General features: G+C 45.9%; 1 protein-coding gene across 11 annotated transcripts in view; it reads left to right on the top strand.

Moving 5' to 3' along the window:
- PRRC2C (proline rich coiled-coil 2C) overlaps positions 1-18,592 on the top strand; it is a 194,983-nt gene that overhangs the window by 33,388 nt on the left and 143,003 nt on the right. For all 11 annotated transcript variants that reach the window (XM_089516032.1, XM_089516035.1, XM_089516025.1 and 8 more), the window contains exon 6: positions 7,189-7,427. In XM_089516032.1, coding sequence (XP_089372158.1) covers positions 7,189-7,427 — 239 coding nt within the window. The remainder of the gene's footprint in view (positions 1-7,188; positions 7,428-18,592) is intronic.

Raw genomic sequence — 18,592 nt, 5'->3', positions numbered from 1 at the left:
AGATCTTCATCTCCTCAGAGATTTGGTGAGCTGGATGCTCCTTCCCCCACGGATGAATAATCACAAAATCATCCAGATGGCATGTACCCTAGACCTGGAGGTCTCTCAGACTGATGCAGATGTGCTCGACCCCATAGAGCGAAGAATCCATGGCTGTACTCCAGTTCCTCCATCTCTGGCTTACCTTCCACCCTTGGAGAAGATTGCCAAGAGATCTTGGAACACCCCTGCCACGATTACGTACACGTCACGCAAGACAGAAAACCTCTATCGAGTGACACCATCTGGACCGGCTTGGCTTTTTCAACACCCAAAGCTAAATTCAGCCATTGTAGAAGGGTTGCAGACATCCTTCACGCCTCATCCATCTTCTTCTCCTGCAGACAGGGAGAGCAGAAAGATAGGTGGTTTGCCCAAAAGGTTTTATACCTCTGCCATCCTGGACATGAAAAATGCCAATTATGCTGCATGCATGGCAGCCTACATTCAACTCCTTATGGAGAAGATGTATCTGGCTATCAGTGAGCTTTCTGAGGACAGGAAAAGACTAGTCTCTGCCCTCTGTAATGAAGCACATTTTTTTGGAGGACAGCAAATCATCTCGGCTAGGCACTCCACTGATTTTGCTTCCAAGATTCTGTCGGGATCCATCGCCTTCAGATGCTATGCTGCACTCCGCTCCTCTGACTCACCCCACAGGCCAGATCAGCCATAGAGCACATGCCCTTCGACAATTCTGGGTTGTTTAACCAAGAGACAGACGAGAGACTTAATTTCCGTTATAGGATGAAAACAGCGGCAAAGAAGCATGGCATGTCTTCATCCTCGGCATGGTCATCGCGTCAGAGATATGGATCTCAATGCCCTTGGTATCCTCCGCACCAACACCGGCGGTATCAACAGCAGGAGCGTCAATAGCAGGCTCAGGACAGACCCGCTCAGTGTCAGCCTTCCCAGTCTTCTTCTGCCTCTTCTGATCGCCAACAACCTTCTCAGCCTAGATACCAACAAGGGTATAAGAACAAGGACACTCGAGGCAAGAAAAGATATTGAAGTATTTTCCAAATTCTTCACCATCCCAAAGAGGGACTCTGGTCTTAGACCCATTTTGGACATGTGTCAATTAAACACCTTTATTTTTTATCGCCATTTCAGAATGGTAACCCTTTCCTCCATTTTACCACTCTTGCAGAAAGACTCCTGGTTTGTGACTCTAGATTTAAAAGATGCTTACTTTCATATTACGATCCGGGAAAACCATCTGAGGTTCCTTGCCTTCGCCATTGGGACCAAGATGTTCCAATACAGAGTTCTGCCATTAGGCCTCTCCATGGCTCCGAGAGTGTCCACAAAATGCATGGCACCAGTAGTCTCCTACCTCCATCAACAGGGAATCACAGTCTTTCCCTACTTGGACGACTGGCTCTTCACGGCTCCATCCCGATAGACATTGCTTCAGGACGTCCACTTTGCTCTGTCCCTCTTGGACTCTAGGTCTCAAAATCAACTTGGACAAGTCAAATCTGACTCCTTCCAAACAAGTCAGATTCATTGGGACAATTCTCGACTCCAAGACTTCCATGGCATACCTGCCACAAGACAGGTTCCAGTCTCTTTGCTCAGCGGTCCAAGCATACCTTCCACAAAGATGCATACAAGCTCATCTTACTCAGATAGCTATGGGGCATCTGGCCTTGACCTCCTTTGTCACCCTGTGGGGGAGACTCAGTTTGAGACCATTCCAATTCTGGTTTCTTTATGTGTTCGATCCCGTGCAGGACTCTCCCTCCCAAATGCTCACCATCCCGAGACCAGTTCAGAGATCTTTACCATGGTGGCTCCAACCCGACAACATGTGCGTCAGGATACCCTTTCTGTCCCCGCAACCGGACATCACTCTCACGACATATGCCCACATCTTGAACTTCACCATCAAAGACAAATAGACAATGACAGAAAGCCAGCTGCACATCAATGCATTGAAGATGCTGATGGTAGAAAAAAAACTCAGAGCCTTTCAGTCACTCTTCTCCGACAGGATAGTACTTTTACTGGTGGACAACAACACCGTCATGTACTGCCTCAACAAACAAGGCAGCACAAAGTCCCAGACCCTTCTGGACATCACACTCAGAATCTGGAACTGGTGCATCAGCCACAAGATCCTTCTCCAGTGCATACACCTGCCAGGAGAAGAAAACAAACTGGCAGATCAGCTCTGCAGATCTCTCAATCTGTGCTACAAATGGTATCTCCATCTGGACATGGTCACCCTTCTTTCTCAACTGTGGTGACAGCCAACGATCGACCTCTTTGCCTCACCTCTCAACACACAATGTGCAAGATTTTGCTCTTGAGCCCGTGCTCCAGGTTCATTAGGAGATGCCTTCCAGCTCAAGTGGACAGAGGGACCGCTTTATGCGTTCCCTCCCTTCCCTCTCATCATGAAGATAGTGGCAAATATGACATTGGACCACTCTGACGTGATCCTGATCAACCCTATGGTGGCCGAGGCAGTCCTGCTTCACTCCTTTACTGCATCTCCCAAGGGACTTACCTTCGAGTGGAATTCCGTCCCGACCTTCTGTCTCTACACGACGGTCTTGTTCTCCATCCCGACATGGAAACCCTCCCATTGGTGGCATGGAGGATCTCGCCTTAACATCTTTACCAGACCCCATCAAAGATGTTATATTGGCGTCCCAGAAGCCTTCAACACAGAAATGTTACCAATACAAATGGGATAAATTCCTTGCCTTTCTTCAGGACAAGAACATCTCCCCATCCCAAGCGTCGGTCCCGACGGTCTTGGGGTTCCTGATGTCCCTAGCAGACTCTGGACTCTGCTTGACTTCTATCAAATACTACCTCTCAGCCATCTGCTCCCGCTACCATTTCGAGGGCAGACCCTCTCTTTTCAAACACCCTTTGCTAAAGAGGTTTCTCAGAGGATTCAACAATCTTCATCCTCGGTACCGACACTGGCATTAAGTTTGGACTGTGTGCTTTCCTGCTTGGCATCCAAGCCCTTTAAACCCATGGGCACTATAGAGTTAAGATTGCTGACCTGGGAAACAGTTTTCCTTGTGGCCATCACCTCTGCTCGCTGGGCGAGTGAACTATGCGCCTTACGGGTGGACCAACTTTATCTTCTCCGTACCGATATCACCTTCCTGCCCAAGGTGGTGTCAGCCTTCCACATGAACCAGGACATTGTGTTGCCAACCCTGGCCCCCCAACCCGACCACTGACATCAAGCGCCAGCTCCATGCTTTGGATGTTTGGAGGGCACTGGCCTGCTACCTGGACAAAACCTGAGGTTTGAGGCGCTCCGAGCGGCTGTTTGTGTGTTACTCAGAGGCCAAAAAGGAACTACCTGTGACTGCGCAGAGCTTTTCGAAATGGATGGCCAATACCATCCACCTCTGCTATGAATTGTCAGGTAGACCTCTTCCAGTTCGGGTTCGGACCCATGCAACACGAGCGGTAGCTGCATCCTCCGCCTTTTTGACTGGGATTTCTTTGGAGGATGTTTGCAAAGCTGCTGTCTGGTCCCAGCCACTGACTTTCATCAAACATTACAGGCTGGACACCAGAGCCAGACAAGATGCAGCCTTTGGGAGGTCAGTGTTGCTTTCTGGTTTATATTGACTAAGTGTTGTTTCTTGCAACCTTCACTTTCAGGGGCAATTGACAGTTCATTTAAAAAGTTTCATAATTGACCTATGCACTGCATATGGTCTGTTTATATGTTTGACAAATGACAATAACAAGTGCACTTGATATGCATAACTTTATTGAGGTTAATAAATTCAATTGTTTGAACTTTACAATCTGTGTCATGACACTCCCTCCTCTACTGACCTAAGCTCGTTAGTCTAAACCAATTTGTGTGATTCACAGAGACTACGAAGAAGGATAGGTTGCTCATGTGTAATGGTATTTCTTCGAGAGGTCATCTGGGAATTTACACAAATCCCGCCTGTCCTCCCATCAGTGTCCTGCTCGCTTTGCTGTCGCACTTTGTGCGGCTTATTCGGAACTGGAGAAGAGCGGGACTGTTCGTGGCTATATATGGGATGGGTGGAGCTACTGCCAAAAGGTTGCAAGCTAACTTTTGCCAGAGATTCTAGACGTTTCCGAGCATTCCTGCGCAGGCACAGAATAAACCCATTTGTGTGAATTCGCAGATGACCACTCGAAGAAATACCATTATAGGTGAGCAACCTGGCCGTATATATGCACACCTCTGTTTAATTACTATAGCAACACTAAAGTGATGATAATATCAGTAATAAGAAAGATATATTGTGTTCAGTTATCAGAATAATGACAAAACATAGAGCTGCTAAAAGTGCTAACAACAATTTCATAACAGCTGTTCATAAGGAATGCCACATAGAATAGAAACCTATACAAGAAATAATATATCCATAGTATGACACAGTATAACTATAAACTGGTATGACAATGAGAATATGCAACAAGTCGTGACAGTAGGGAGCCATGCTCATCTTCATTACTAAGTCAAGGGAGCCAGCATTGTCACAGACGACCGATGGTCATGTGGCCAGCATGACTGCACAGAATGCTGTTACCTTAATAATAATATAATAATATGTTTTATTTTTATACCGCTTTTCCGAGGTGATCAAAGCGGTTCACAGAATCAATAAAAATTAACACATCATAAAAACAACATGCAATAAGACAAGCAAGATGGTGGTCGGGAGGAGGGCTTGTCTTCTTAGCAGGCAGAGGCCTGTTGTTGCTGGCCTCCTTCTCTCCCCCTCAAGATGGTGGTCGGGAGGAGGGCTTGTCTTCTTAGCAGGCAGAGGCCTGTTGTTGCTGGCCTGCTTCTCTCCCCCTCAAGATGGTGGTCGGGAGGAGGGCTTGTCTTCTTAGCAGGCAGAGGCCTGTTGTTGCTGGCCTGCTTCTCTCCCCCTCAAGATGGTGGTCGGGAGGAGGGCTTGTCTTCTTAGCAGGCAGAGGCCTGTTGTTGCTGGCCTGCTTCTCTCCCCCTCAAGATGGTGGTCGGGAGGAGGGCTTGTCTTCTTAGCAGGCAGAGGCCTGTTGTCGCTGGCCTGCTTCTCTCCCCCTCAAGATGGTGGTCGGGAGGAGGGCTCGACTTCTTAGCAGGCAGAGGCCTGTTGTTGCTGGCCTGCTTCTCTCCCCCTCAAGATGGTGGTCGGGAGGAGGGCTTCTCTTCTTCCAGGCGGGCCTGATGGAGCTAGCCTGCCTCTCTCCCCCTCAAGATGGTGGCTGAAGGGAGGGCTTCTCTTCTTCCAGGCAGGCCTGATGGAGCTAGCCTGCCTCTCTACCCCTCAAGATGGTGGCTGAAGGGAGGGCTTCTCTTCTTCCAGGCAGGCCTGTTGGAGCTACCCTGCCTCTCTCTCCCTCAAGATGATGGCTGAAGGGAGGGCTTCTCCTCTTCTAGGCAGGCCTGATGGAGCTAGCCTGCCTCTCTCCCCCTCAAGATGGTGGCTGAAGGAGGGCTTGTCTTCTTCCAGGCAGGCCTGTTGGAGCTAGCCTTCCTCTCTCCCCCTCAAGATGGTGGATGAAGGGAGGGCTTGTCTTCTTCCAGGCAGGCCTGTTGGAGCTAGCCTGCCTCTCTCCCCCTCACAATGGTGGCTGAAGGGAGGGCTTCAACTGCTAGGCTGGCAAAAACTGGGACTAGTCACAGAAGCTCATTCCATCATGCGGTGCTTGGGTCTTGAACTGCCAGCCTTGCAGTCATCAGAGTCAGTGCCTTAACTACTCACACAGAGATTTTTTAAAAATCGGTGTTTTCAGATCATTTGTGTTACTCACTGTGAATTTAGAGTTCCAGAGAAATCACCACTAAACAAAATCACTACAACCTTGTATACTGAAGTCTGACAAACAAACTCCACAGAGAATGCTGCAACAGGAATAACTTTGAAAGCGTTATTTGAAGACTGATAAACAGTTTCCACAAGGAATCTTGTCACAAGGAATCATAACAATATGACATCCCCAGGAAGAATTTTGGATAAATCTTTGTCAGTTCCTCAGCATACATTGATTATTCCTAGGAAAAACATCCTTTTGTAGTTCATAAAACATTCTAAATATAATGAAAACTAATAAACATGTAAAGCATACTCACATAAATGTAAATCAACATTCAACCAATTGTTACGTTAGTAGCATAATGTCTTACTCACTTTCAAAGACTACAGAGGCCCTATTTATCATGGAGTAGTAGGTATAGTAGATTAAAGAAAACAGCTATAACTTATGTTACCGTTAAGGCCTGTATTACTGAGCTGGAAACACCAATAAACTTCCAATCTTACAAGGGCAGTGATAACATTTTGGTTAGAATGTATACCCAAAACCTCAATTGTGCAAAACCTAAATGAATTGAGACTTAAGATTTTTTTCTGAAGACATGGTCATACAATGGGGTGTCTCTGGACTTACTTCTAATTTTGCTTTTATGCTCAATTAAAAGCATTTGGTTTGACCTTCATATAGCAAATTACAGGGACATATCAAAATGTAAATTGAAAGGTTTGAAAAGTTTAAAATGAAGGTAACTTGAATTTGTTGTTGTTATTGTTGTTGTAGAATGTATAAATTGTTTAATATTTAGACTCTTGACAACAATATGAGCATCTGCCACATTTTATGTGTCCTGTTAATATTGAGAGTCAGTGTGGTGTAATAAAGACCATGACTCTGGAGATCACAGTTTGCTTAGCTATGAAACCCACTGGGTGAAGTTGGGCAAGTCATATGCTCTCAGCCTCCTCAGGGGAAGGCAATGACAAACCTCTTCTGAACAAATTTTGCCCTCCATAAAAATATTGTATCTTCACACAGACACCCAAGATAGATAGATAGATAGATAGATAGATAGATAGATAGAGATATATGTATATTTTGAACCACAATCTCTTGCTGAGCCCCTAAGAACTTTTCACAGAACTCAAGGGTTTCAGGGAATCCTGGTTGAGCAACCCTAGTCTAGATTCTATGTTGTATAGATACTCAAAGGATGACTGAGGTCAAAAGTTTGTATGTCTTCAGCTTCCACTTTTCTGTCATTGGATGTTCTGTGTTGTTTCCTTTGAAGTGGACATAAAGCAATAGGAAGTACGCTAAGAAAGGTCCCTGTGCATGACATTGTTTAGAATGTTATTTCTCCTTTTTCCATTGCAGATGTTGCTAGTTGGAGAGACGGTGGAGGCAGGAATTTGAACTCTCCAAACTCTCCAACTGATCAAGAAGCAAAGCCTCTTGCTCAAGAAGATGGTAATGTGCCTGGACCAGTAGAACACAATGATGGCCTCAAGGTACCAGAAAAGAGGGATACAAGGGTAGCACAGCCTTCTCAACCGAAGTTGAATGGTCAACAGCCTGGGCTCATCCCTCAGTACAGAGCAATGATGCCACCCTATGTAAGTTATGTGTGCCATCATTATGTAGCACTCCTTTATTTTGAGTAATCCATGAGATAAATGGGAAACTGAAATGTAGAGTGAAACTTCATGGATAAAGCAGATAGACATTAATTCTTTGCATCTGTCACCTTTTTTCCCATTGTTTTGCATGATATTTTCTAGAGTAGTGGTTTTACAAAGACTAATAACACTATTAGGGACAGGATTGTGACACATAAAATGTAGATCCTGTTGGACCATGTCTAAATGTGTTCCAGACTTATAATTATAATTATACATATAATTTTCTTTCCCTATAAGCGTTTTATATTCTATAGCCAAAATGAGAAGAAAGTTTTCACATCCCTGGGCAAAATAATAATAATAATAATGGTGTTGGGCCTGTCCTTTCACTCCCTCCCAGGCCAGAACATGACAGTTGGAAGGAGGGAGGGGTGGCAAACATTGTTCTTTTTCCACTTTTGCATAATAGAAATCAAAATATTTTTGTTGGGTACTTCCAGACAGTATCTTCTTCTGAGTTGGAATGAATCTAGAAAAAGCAATGCTGTGATCTGAGTCAGGTATAATCTGATGTTGGAATAAAACAGAAGGGAGGATGTAGATCAAGTCTTGATTTCTTTTGCTCTCTATAAAAAATATTGTATCTTCACACAGACACCCAAGTGTGTGTGTGTGTGTGTGTGTGTGTGTGTGTGTAGAACCACAATCTCTTGCTGAGCCCCTAAGCATGGAATAAGGGCAGGAACAAAATGTAGATTACTATGAAGTATTTCATTGAGACAAGACAGAGTTTCTCCTGGTCATTCAAAAAACACACCAGGGAATAGGGATTCAGCCTGAAGATGCCGGTTTGCATCTTGAGGATGCTCCTAGATTCAACTCTGAGCCTGGATGCACAGGTTTCAGAGGTGGTAGGAGTGCATTTGCACAGTTAAATATTGTGTGTAAGCAGCCCCCATTGCTTGAAACATCAGATCTGGCTTTAGTTACATCCCTGTTGGATTACTGCAATCTGCTCTACATGGGACTGTCTATGACGGGTGTCCAGAAACTCCAGCTGGTCCAAAGAGCTGCAGCTAGATTACTAACGGGTGCTGGTTATAGGAAGCACACAAATCCCTTGTTGCAACAGCTCTACTGGCTGTCGGTCCATTTCTGGACACAATTCAAAGTGCTGGTTATGACCTTTAAAACCCTATGCAGCTCAGGTTCAGCTTATTTGAAGAACTATATTTTATCTTACAAACCAGCTCTGAAATCTTCAGGGGAGATCCTTCTCTCTGTCCCACCACCCTCACAGGTACATGTGGTAGGAACATGAAAGAGAGCCTCCTCAGTGGCTGCTTCCGTATCTGGAACTTCCTTCCCAGAGAGGTTAGACTGGCAGACTCCCTATTTTGTTGTCACAGAAAATCAAATACTTGTATACTTCAACAGGCATTGATTAATGATTATGTAAGGCCCATCTGACAGACACAGTGTGCTGGGGTGTGTTGTGTTTTAATTATATATGTTTTAACATGGTTTTATTTTTTTTCTGATTGCTTAATTGTGTTCTTAAAGTTATTGGAATAGGGGGAAAGTAACAGTAAAAAACGAGAAAGCCTAAAATACTTTAACCTTTTTTTATGTTATCAGTTCTCAGCTCTCCACCTTAAGTATGATACAATATATTTTAAATTCCTAGCGTAGATCCTTGAAATGCCATGCTTTTATTATGAAGTTTATGAAACGTTTAGGCTTTGGCATAAGAAATATAACAACAGGAGGGAATTTAGCTGAATTTTGTAGTCCTTTTACAAGTACGGTGGGACCTTGGTATCCCTGCGGATACAATAATAAGGCACCACTGTAGAAGGTTGCCACTTTATTCTTCGGCTGACTGGAGGCTCAATCCATAACATTTGGGTTTAGCCCCTCATGCCAGCAGCTCAAGGCAGGAGTCTTTACCATACCTGTTCATGTGTGATCATTTGCAGGATTACCATTATATTTCCAAAGGAGCAAAAATCTCAGCAAATCCAAATATACATTAAATTGATTTTCCTGTTCAAACTTAGCTATTCAGAAGTACTAGTACAGTATATGATTTCAAAGAGTAGAAATTGATGATGTGAAACAAAAAAAATGTTTGGAGAAGTTCAACACAGATTTAGTTACTGTGAAAGGGCTAAACCAGCAGTGGGAAGACGGGTTAGGGGACTGCATTGCACCACCCTACTGAATTAAGCTGCATCCCCCTCCCCCAATGGGATGTGGGGCACAATTTTATCAAAAAATTTGCCCCCTCCCTGGAAATTTGGCTTCCAGGTCATTTCACATTAGCTCAGAAATGTGGTGGAATTGCCCCCTCTAAGGGTTATTTGAAGCATTTTGGAGGACCCCCCCCCCCCCGCCCATGGGAGGCCTAGAGGCCACATTTTCTCCACCCATGGGCAAAACATAGAAAGGGCATGTTTGAAAAGTTAATCTGTTTACATTTCAGAGTGGTGTCTCATCCTTGCCCCAGTTGCTAAACTATTGTTTGAAGAAATTGGAAGTGTTTATTAAATTATTAAAATATTTCTGGGACATTCTTTGCAAAAGAGTACTCTGGTTTTCTGTGTCCACTTTGCTTGGGTAAGAGCTTAAAATTTTAAAAGTGTGAGCCATTTTTTTGGACACTGGGAGGAGGAGGAGCTAGAAGACTCATTCTACAGGAGGGCTGGCAGAGGAATTCTGAGAAATTCTTTGCAAAAGAGGACCCTGGTTTTCTGTGTCCAATTTGCTTTGCGAATTTTTATTTTATTTTCACATTCATTTTTATTTTTATATTCAAGGAGAGTTTGGAGTACAGAGGAGAAGGTCACCTGGGCACAGTGTTGGAGGACATCTCTTTCAATTTTACACTTTACTTTTCACTACTCCCTTAAGGGGCTTGTGGGGACTTATTCAGAGGAAGTGAGTCAGAGGCTTGCCTCTGGAAAAAGCTAGTAGCCAGGAGCTCTGTACTTAACTATAGCCCCAGTTGATTGAGCTCGCTAACAGAGTTTGGGGACAAAAGCCAGGCCCACAGGGGTTCTTTACACAGGTGTCTAACACGGGAAGCCCACAGTCTTGTTCAGTGCCTCCTTAAGACTTTTCAGTATGGACACTGAGGGACCTGCTGCAGTCACCTGCAACACATGTGGGATGTTTATCTTCTTGCCCACAGATGTGGGGAACTTCACCTGCACAGCAGCTGGAGGCCCAGGTAGCTACACTTCAGCATCCTAGGGAGCAAGAGGTTTTCCTGACCAGAATGGACCAGACGGTCCTGAACAGGAAACACACGGAGGAAGGTGCTGGAGAGGAAGAGGTCACTTCACACACAACAGAAGTAATGTCACACACAGAAGTAGGGAAACCAGGGAATGTTCTGTGACCTTGCAGTTGCAGAATCGATTTGAATCTCTATGATCAAGGATGATGAGGAACAGCAGCAGGGACAGACTTCGGGGACAGAGCAGGGGACCCTGAGAGTACTACCAGAGGAAACAGCTGTTGCTAAGCCTTGGAGGAGGCGAGGAGTCGTGGGGGACACCTTGCTGAGAGGCACTGAACCAGTGGTTTGTGGGCCTGACAAGATGTCTCGGGAGGTGTGCTGTCTCCCTGGGGCAAAGATCCTTGATGTGACAGAGAGGCTGACAAGACTTGTCAAGCCTACTGACTGTTACCTTTTTCTTTGGTTCATGTGGGAACCAATGATACTGCAAGGCACAGCAGATCTAGGGCATCAGTCCTGGAAGCCAGGTGGAGAGCATCTGGATAAAAATTAAGGGGGGAGGGACAACAGGGATGTTATTGTGGGAGTCTACTACATACCCCCAAGTCAGATGGAGGAATTAGATGATGTCTTTCTAGAACAGATGACTACACACTCAGAAAGGAGAGATGTAGTAGTGATGGGTGACTTCAACTATCCTGATATTTGCTGAAAATCAGACTCAGCCAAATTCTCAAGGTCTAGCAAATTCCTCACTTGTCTTGGAGACAATTTCATTGTTCAAAAAGTGGAAGAGGCAACAAGGGGATCAGCTATTTTGGATCTGATCCTAACCAACAGGGATGATCTAGTTAATGGAGTGCAAGTGGTGAAATCCTTAGGTGGGAGTGATCATGTACTCCTGGAGTTTGTTATACAATGGAAAGGAGAAGCCAGGCACAGTCAGACACGCATTCTAGACTTTAGGAAAGCTGATTTTAGTAAACTTAGAGAAATACTGGGGTGATCCCATGGTCAGGAATACGAAAAGAGAAAGGAGTTCAAGATGGATGGGAGTTTCTCAAGGGGGAGATACTGAAGGCACAATTTCAAACAGTTCCAATGAGGAAGAAAAATGGGAGATGTCTCAAGAAACCAGGATGGATGACTAAGGAACTTTCAACTGAGCAAAGTTTGAAATGAAACATGTATAAGAAATGGCAAAACGGGGAAATCACCAAAGAAGAATTCAAATAGCGAGCACACGTAGGGGTAAAGTGAGAAAAGCTAAAGCACAGAATGAATTCAGGCTTGCTAGAGAGGTTAAGAACAACAAAAAGGGATTTTTAGATATGTCCGCAGCAAAAGGAAGAAGAAGGAAACGGTCGGGCCACTGCGTGCAAAAGATGGCAAAATGCTAACAGAAGATAGAGAAAAGGCAGAATTACTCAACACCTTCTTTGCCTCAGTCTTCTCATAAAAGGAAAAGGGTGCTCAACCTGGGGATAATGCAGCAGAGAACAGAATAGGGGAATCTCAGCACAGAATAAGTAAAGAGATAATACAGGAATACCTGGTTGATCTAAACAAATATAAATCTCCAGGACCAGACGAAATATATTGAACGGTATTAAAAGAGCTGGCAAATGTAATATCGGAGCCATTGGCAATAATCTTTGAGAACTCTTGGAGAACAGGAGAAGTGCCAGCAGAATGGGGTAGGGCAATCGTCGTCCCTATCTTCAAAAAGGGGGGAAATGAGGAGCCCAACGATTATCATCCAGTTAGTCTGACATCTGTACCAGGAAAGATTCTAGAACAGATCATTAATCAGAGAGTCTGTGAACATCTAGAAGGCAATTCCATAATCACAAAAAGTCAACATGGGGTTCAGAGAAAGAAGTCATGCGAGACAAATCTAATCTCTTTTTTAAATAAAATTACCAGTTTGTTAGATGAAGGGAATGCTGTGCATATAGTATATCTTGATTTCAGTAAGGCTTTTGACAGGGTTCCCCATGACATTCTTGCAAACAAGCTAGTGAAATGTGGGCTAGACTTGGTGACAGAATTGGGAGTATACTTATCAAATTTGCAGATGACACCAAATTAGGAGGAGTAGCTAATACCCCTGAGGACAGGATCAAACTTCAGAATAACCTTAATAGATTAGAAAGCTGGACCAAAGCTAAAAAAAAATGAATTTCAACACAGGAAATATAACACTTAGGGCGGAAAAATGAAATGCACAGATATAGGATGGGGGACACCTGGCTAAATGAGACTACATATGAAAGGGATGTGGGAGTCCAAGTAGACAACAAATTGAACATGAGTCAACAGTGTGATGCAGCAGCTAACAAGGCCAATACGATTTTAGGCTGCATCAATAGAAGTATAGTGTCTAGATCAGTGATGCCGAACCTATGGCACGTGTGCCAGAGGTGGCACTCAGAGCCCTCTCTGCGGGCACATGTGCCATCATCCCAGCACAGAGTGTGCCAGAGTTTGTTACTAGAAAGCCAGAGGGACATGGCACTTTGCAATAAGTCAGTGGGTTTTGGGTTGCAGTTTGGGCACTTAGCCTTGAAAAGGTTCATCATCACTGGTCTAGATCAAGAGAAGTAATAGTCCCATTCTATTCTGCTCTGGTCAGACCCCACCTGTAATATTGTGTCCAGTTCTAGGCACCACAATTTAAAATGGATGTTGAGAAACCGGAGCGTGTCCAAAGGAGGGCGACCAAAATGGTGAAGGGTCTGGAAACCATGTACTATGAGGAACGACTTAGGGAGCTGGGGATGTTTAGCCTGGAAAAGAGATGGTTAAGAGGTGATACGATAGCCCTCATTAAATACTTGAAGGGATGTCATATTGAGGAGGGAGCTAGCTTGTTTTCTGCTGCTCCGGAGACTAGAACCCGGAGCAATGGATGCAAGCTACAGGAAAAGAGATTCCACCTCAATATTAAGAGGAACCTCCTGACAGTAAGGGCTGTTCGACAGTGGAACAAACTCCCTAAAATTGTAGTGGAATCTCATTCCTTAGAGGTTTTTAAAGATAGGCTGGATGGCCATCTGTCGGGGATGCTTTGATTTAGATTTCCTGCATGGCAGGGGGTTGCTAATGATCCACACCAACTTAATGTAAAACAAGAAAGTTTATTGTAAGATGCACAGCAGAAGTAACCACAAGCACGTCTTTGCAGAATCTGAAGGCATAAGGAAAAGTTCCCACTTTAAAACCCCCCCTAAAGCTCTATTTCATCCCCTTTGGCTTGTCAGGATGAGCATTATGGAACTCTTGAATCAACTTGTCAGCACTCACATGTTTACCATTTACCCACTCAGCCATGTCAATTGGGAAATGTTTCCACTGTACCAAGTATTCTAATTGGCCCCGGTTTAATCTAGAGTCCAATATTTTTATGATTTCAAAGTGCTCCTCTCCATCAATCAGCAAAGGCAGGGGCACTGTCTCCTCTGTACTCCATTTACTCGTCGGACCAGCTGGCTTCAGTAAGCTAAAATGGAACACAGGGTGAATATGTTTATAAATCTTAGGCAACTTTAACTCAGCCGTTACTTCTGTGAGTAGTCTCTTAACCACGAATGGTCCAACAAATTTGGGGCCCTACTTTTTACTTGGCACTCTGCACCTCAGATTTTTGGTGGACAAGAACACCCAACTAGGTTTTCGATGTTGATCTGCAAATCTTTTGTAATCCAATTTGGCCTGTTTTAAGGCATCTTCAATTTTATCCCAGTTATTTCTTAACAAGGCACTCCACCTCCCCACCAACACTGGATCTTCCTTTTCAGGAGTCAATTGGGGTATTGTCCTCGGCTCATATCCATAGACTGCTTGAAATGGTGACACTCCCGTACTGGAGTGAACCGCCATATTAAAGGCCACCTCAGCATGGGGCAACAATTCTACCCAATTGTCTTGGAAGTGGTTCACATAACACCTTAAATAGGTCTCCAAACTTTTATAGGTTCGTTCCGTCTGACCGTCTGTCTCTGGGTGAAAAGCGATGCTCAAAGCCAGTTGCACCCCCAATTTCTCCTGTAAGCACCTCCAAAATTGGGAAATGAATTGGGTTCCTCTATCTGTCACAATCTTGTCTGGCAAACAATGTAATCTGTAAAGATGCTCTATGAATAAGTCTGCCAGTCCTTTTCACCCCACGTAGTGCACCTGCTTTGTAAATATGTCAGTTACTACCCAAATGGTGTCCTTTCCTTTGCTCTCGAGCAAGTCAGTAATAAAGTCCATGGCTATGTGTTTCCAGGGCTGGCTGGGGGTTTCCAAAGGCCGCAGAAGTGCACTAGGCTCGGGCACAAGTAACACAGCCTTGTATGTAGTTTTCCACATCCTTTCTCACCCCCTTCCACCAGTATTTGGTTCCAAGGTGTGCCAAGTTTTCACAAACCCCCAATGTCCCACAGCTTTGACATCGTGGCACAACGCCATCACTTTTAATCTCAAGGGAGTTGGCACATATATTTCCCCCTCTTTACACCAAACCCCCAGCTCAGTTTGTTGTAGTTCTGCCACCAACTTTGGTAAGTCCTTATCCTCCCCATATGCCTGGATTATCTCCCCCAGCAGAGGGTCTAGGGTCTGGGTCAGTTGTTCACTCTAACGTTTAGTCTGTCTGCGTCTCGTCACCCCCAGACCGAGCTGTTGAGTGGTGAATTCTTGGGACAATGACGCTGTTTGGGGCTCAAGCGCCTTGGCGTCTGCAAGGCCTCTAAGTTTGAGGTCTGTCCACACCTCAAATTGATGAGGCACACCTTCCAGGAACTGCCTCCATGACCCTAAAGCTCATTTTATTGTAAAAACTTCCTTTTCCCAGCAAGGCCACACCTCCTGGGTGGTGTCAAACTTTTTGGACAGGTAAGCGCATGGTCGTAGCTTCCCTTCCGCATCCTTTTGCAGTAGCACAGCCCCCACGGCTGAGTCAGAGGCATCCACCTGGACAATGAACGGTTGTTCAGAATCAGGGTGCTTCAGTATGGGTTCAGAGCTGAACAGACGCTTTAGTGCCACAAAAGCCTGAGTACATTTTCTGGTCCAATTAATTTTGGTGGGGTTTTTTGGCCGGTCGGCCATGTCTGGGCTCGACCCGGGTACATTTACCTGTTCTCCAGTTTTAGTCTTTAACAAATTAGTTATGGGCAGAGCCACCTGGGCAAAGTTTGGGATGAACTGTCTGTAAAAATTGGCAAACCCCAAAAACCTTTGCACTTGTTTCTGGGTTTTCGGCTCTGGCCAGTTCATAACATCCTGAACCTTATGCGGATCCATTTGTAGTCCCAGCGTGGATACTCTGTATCCCAAAAAATCCAAATTGTCGGTGTCAAAATGGCACTTGGACAGTTTTACATACACTTTGTGTTCCAGCAAGCTTTTCAACACCCTTTTTACTAATTTGATGTGGCTGTCCATGTCTTGGGAGTAGATCAGGATATCATCCAGATACACCAACACCCCATCAAAGAGCATATCATGCAGCACTTCGTGGATCAGCTTCATGAAACAGGCAGAGCCCCCCGATAACCCAAAAGGAAGAACTAGATATTCGAAGGCCCCCAATGGACAATGAAATGCCATCTTGTATTCATCCCCTTCCTTAATTCTCACTCTGAAATATGCTTCGCTCAAATCCAACATAGTGAAGATTTTGCCTGTGGACAACCGACTGAGCATGTCTTTCATTAAAGGCAAGGGGTATTTGCTGCAGGTGCTAATGCCATTCAAGTTTTTGTAATCCGTCACCAATCTGAGGGACCTATCTTTCTTTTCCCTGAAAAACACTGGAGCCCCAAAAGGTGAACTAGAAGGCCAAATAAACCCCCTGGCTAGGTTCTTCTCAATGAATTCCTTCAGTGTGCTCATCTCTCTAGGAGTCATCGGATACATCTTGGGCTTGGGGGGAATCGCACCTGGGCTGATCTCTATAGCACTGTCACAGTCAGTGTCCTGGTGGGGGCGGGGGGTTAATACATCACACTCTCTTTCTTCAAACACTTCTTTCAGTTCACTGTACACCGCCAGGAAAGGCACCGGCTGCTGTGGGTTAGCCAACCCGGTTCTACTATAGGGCCCCATCAGAGTCACAGTCATGGCCCGGTTAGTGGCAGGGGGTGGATCTTTATCTGGGCTCACATGTCCTCGACACCCTGGATCACTGAACACCATCTGTTTAGTCTTCCACTTGATTTCAGGGTTATGGAACGCCAACCAGTCTATGCCCAAGACCACATCACATCCATGGGTCGGCCCTACCACGAATTGGATGTGTTCCCAATGATCTGCAATTTTTAAGGTTAGGTCTTCCGTTTGCTTCTGCATGGGTTCCCCCCATCAAAGTCCTGTCCATTTGGCAGAACGGAATCGTCTCCTGTAGAGGCTCTTGGCCAATCCTTAGGGCTTGTACCAATCTCTGGCTTATTAAACAGCGGGTATAGCCCAAATCTAAGGTGGCCAAGATTTTACTAGTGGTCCCTTTGACTTTGTGTCCCAACTTTACCTCTAAGAAGTAAAGTGATACTCCACCGCTCACCACATCTGGTATATCCCATTCCCGAGGCATGTCTACCGGGCGTTCGCTGTCTCGCGGCTCTCCTTCTCCTGTTTGAGCCGCCTGCCCCACGTTTCCCCTGCCTCCTCCTCCGGTGGCGCTCGGCAGGGTTCTAGTCGCTCCCTTTGTGCTGACTTCCTCTGGGTATGCTGCGATCAGGTGGCCTTTCCCCCCGCATGCTAAGCATAGCCCTAGCCTCATGCGCCGCTGTTTCTTGGTCTCCGTGCCATCTTGGTCTTGGATGAGCCTTCCCTGCTGACTGTCTTGCTGGTGATCTTCCCCTATTGGTAGGCTGCTCGTTGTTTCGCCATCTTGACTCTCTCCTTGGTCATCTCCGCCTCTCCGGCCCATTGTATCCACTCTTGCAACCCCTCTGGGTTGGCCCTCATCAGCACCCACTCCAGTAGGTCTGGGTTGAGGCCGTCCTGGAACTTCCTCGCCTTCATGGCCTCAGGGTAGTCTGGGATCTGTGCGGCTACTCTTCTAAACTCCAGTCCATATTCAGCCACTGACCTACCACCTTGCTGGACTGACATGAACTTGGTTTTGGCGCGGTTCACCCAGAATGGGTCTTTGAAGCGGGCCCTCAGTATTGTCATGAAAGCTGTCAAGTTCTGCAATTCAAGTGCCCCACAATCGTACAGTTGCACCAACCACTGGGCCACCTGGCCCTCCAGCCTTCCGGCCACACACCACACCTTTTCAGCTTTGTTGACAAAGTACTCTCCCCAGGTTTGCATGTGCCCCGCAACCTGGACCAGGAAGAAGGGGAGGTGTTCGGGGTCCCCGTTGAACTTGGCTTCTAACTGGCTTGCCAGTAGCTCTCTCAGCGCCTCTGCTTCCCTCCTCCTCCTCCCTCTCGGTTCTCTCACCGGGCTCACACTGCTTGGTGGTGGTCTGGTCGGTGTGTCCTCATCTACCCCATTGTCTTCCTCCTCAAGGTCAGCGGATTGGCGCGCTGGAGTTGCAGCCGTCACTCTCACCCCTTTCCCTTCCCGGTCCTCATCTGCGACCTGCATTTTGGTCACCATCCAGGTCAACATAGACTTCAGCTCCTGCATGTCCTCTTTAAGTTTGGCCACATCCTCCGAGAGGTCCTCCTCTCTCGGCCGCACCATCATGGTCTCCCTGACTCCTTGGTCCCAAGCCGTCAACCTGCCGGCTCTGCGGTGCCTTCGCTCTCGTTCCGGTGGCGGGAACCAAAGGTCTTCGATGAATTCATCTGGTCTGGTCGCTTTCTTGGGTTTAGCCCCCAGTTGCTCCTTGATGTCAGACACCTGAACCTTCTCTGGGTTCTCCTTGGGGTCTGCCCCTGTCTTTTCCTGCCTCGGTTCTCCTTTAGGCATC

Source organism: Sceloporus occidentalis, unplaced genomic scaffold (assembly GCF_023333645.1).
Source record: "Sceloporus occidentalis isolate IW3139 unplaced genomic scaffold, rSceOcc1.0.p SCAF_3, whole genome shotgun sequence".
Classification (NCBI taxonomy): Eukaryota; Metazoa; Chordata; class Lepidosauria; order Squamata; family Phrynosomatidae; genus Sceloporus; species Sceloporus occidentalis.
Note: the sequence above shows the minus strand (reverse complement) of the source record. Positions and strands in the feature narration are given on the sequence as shown.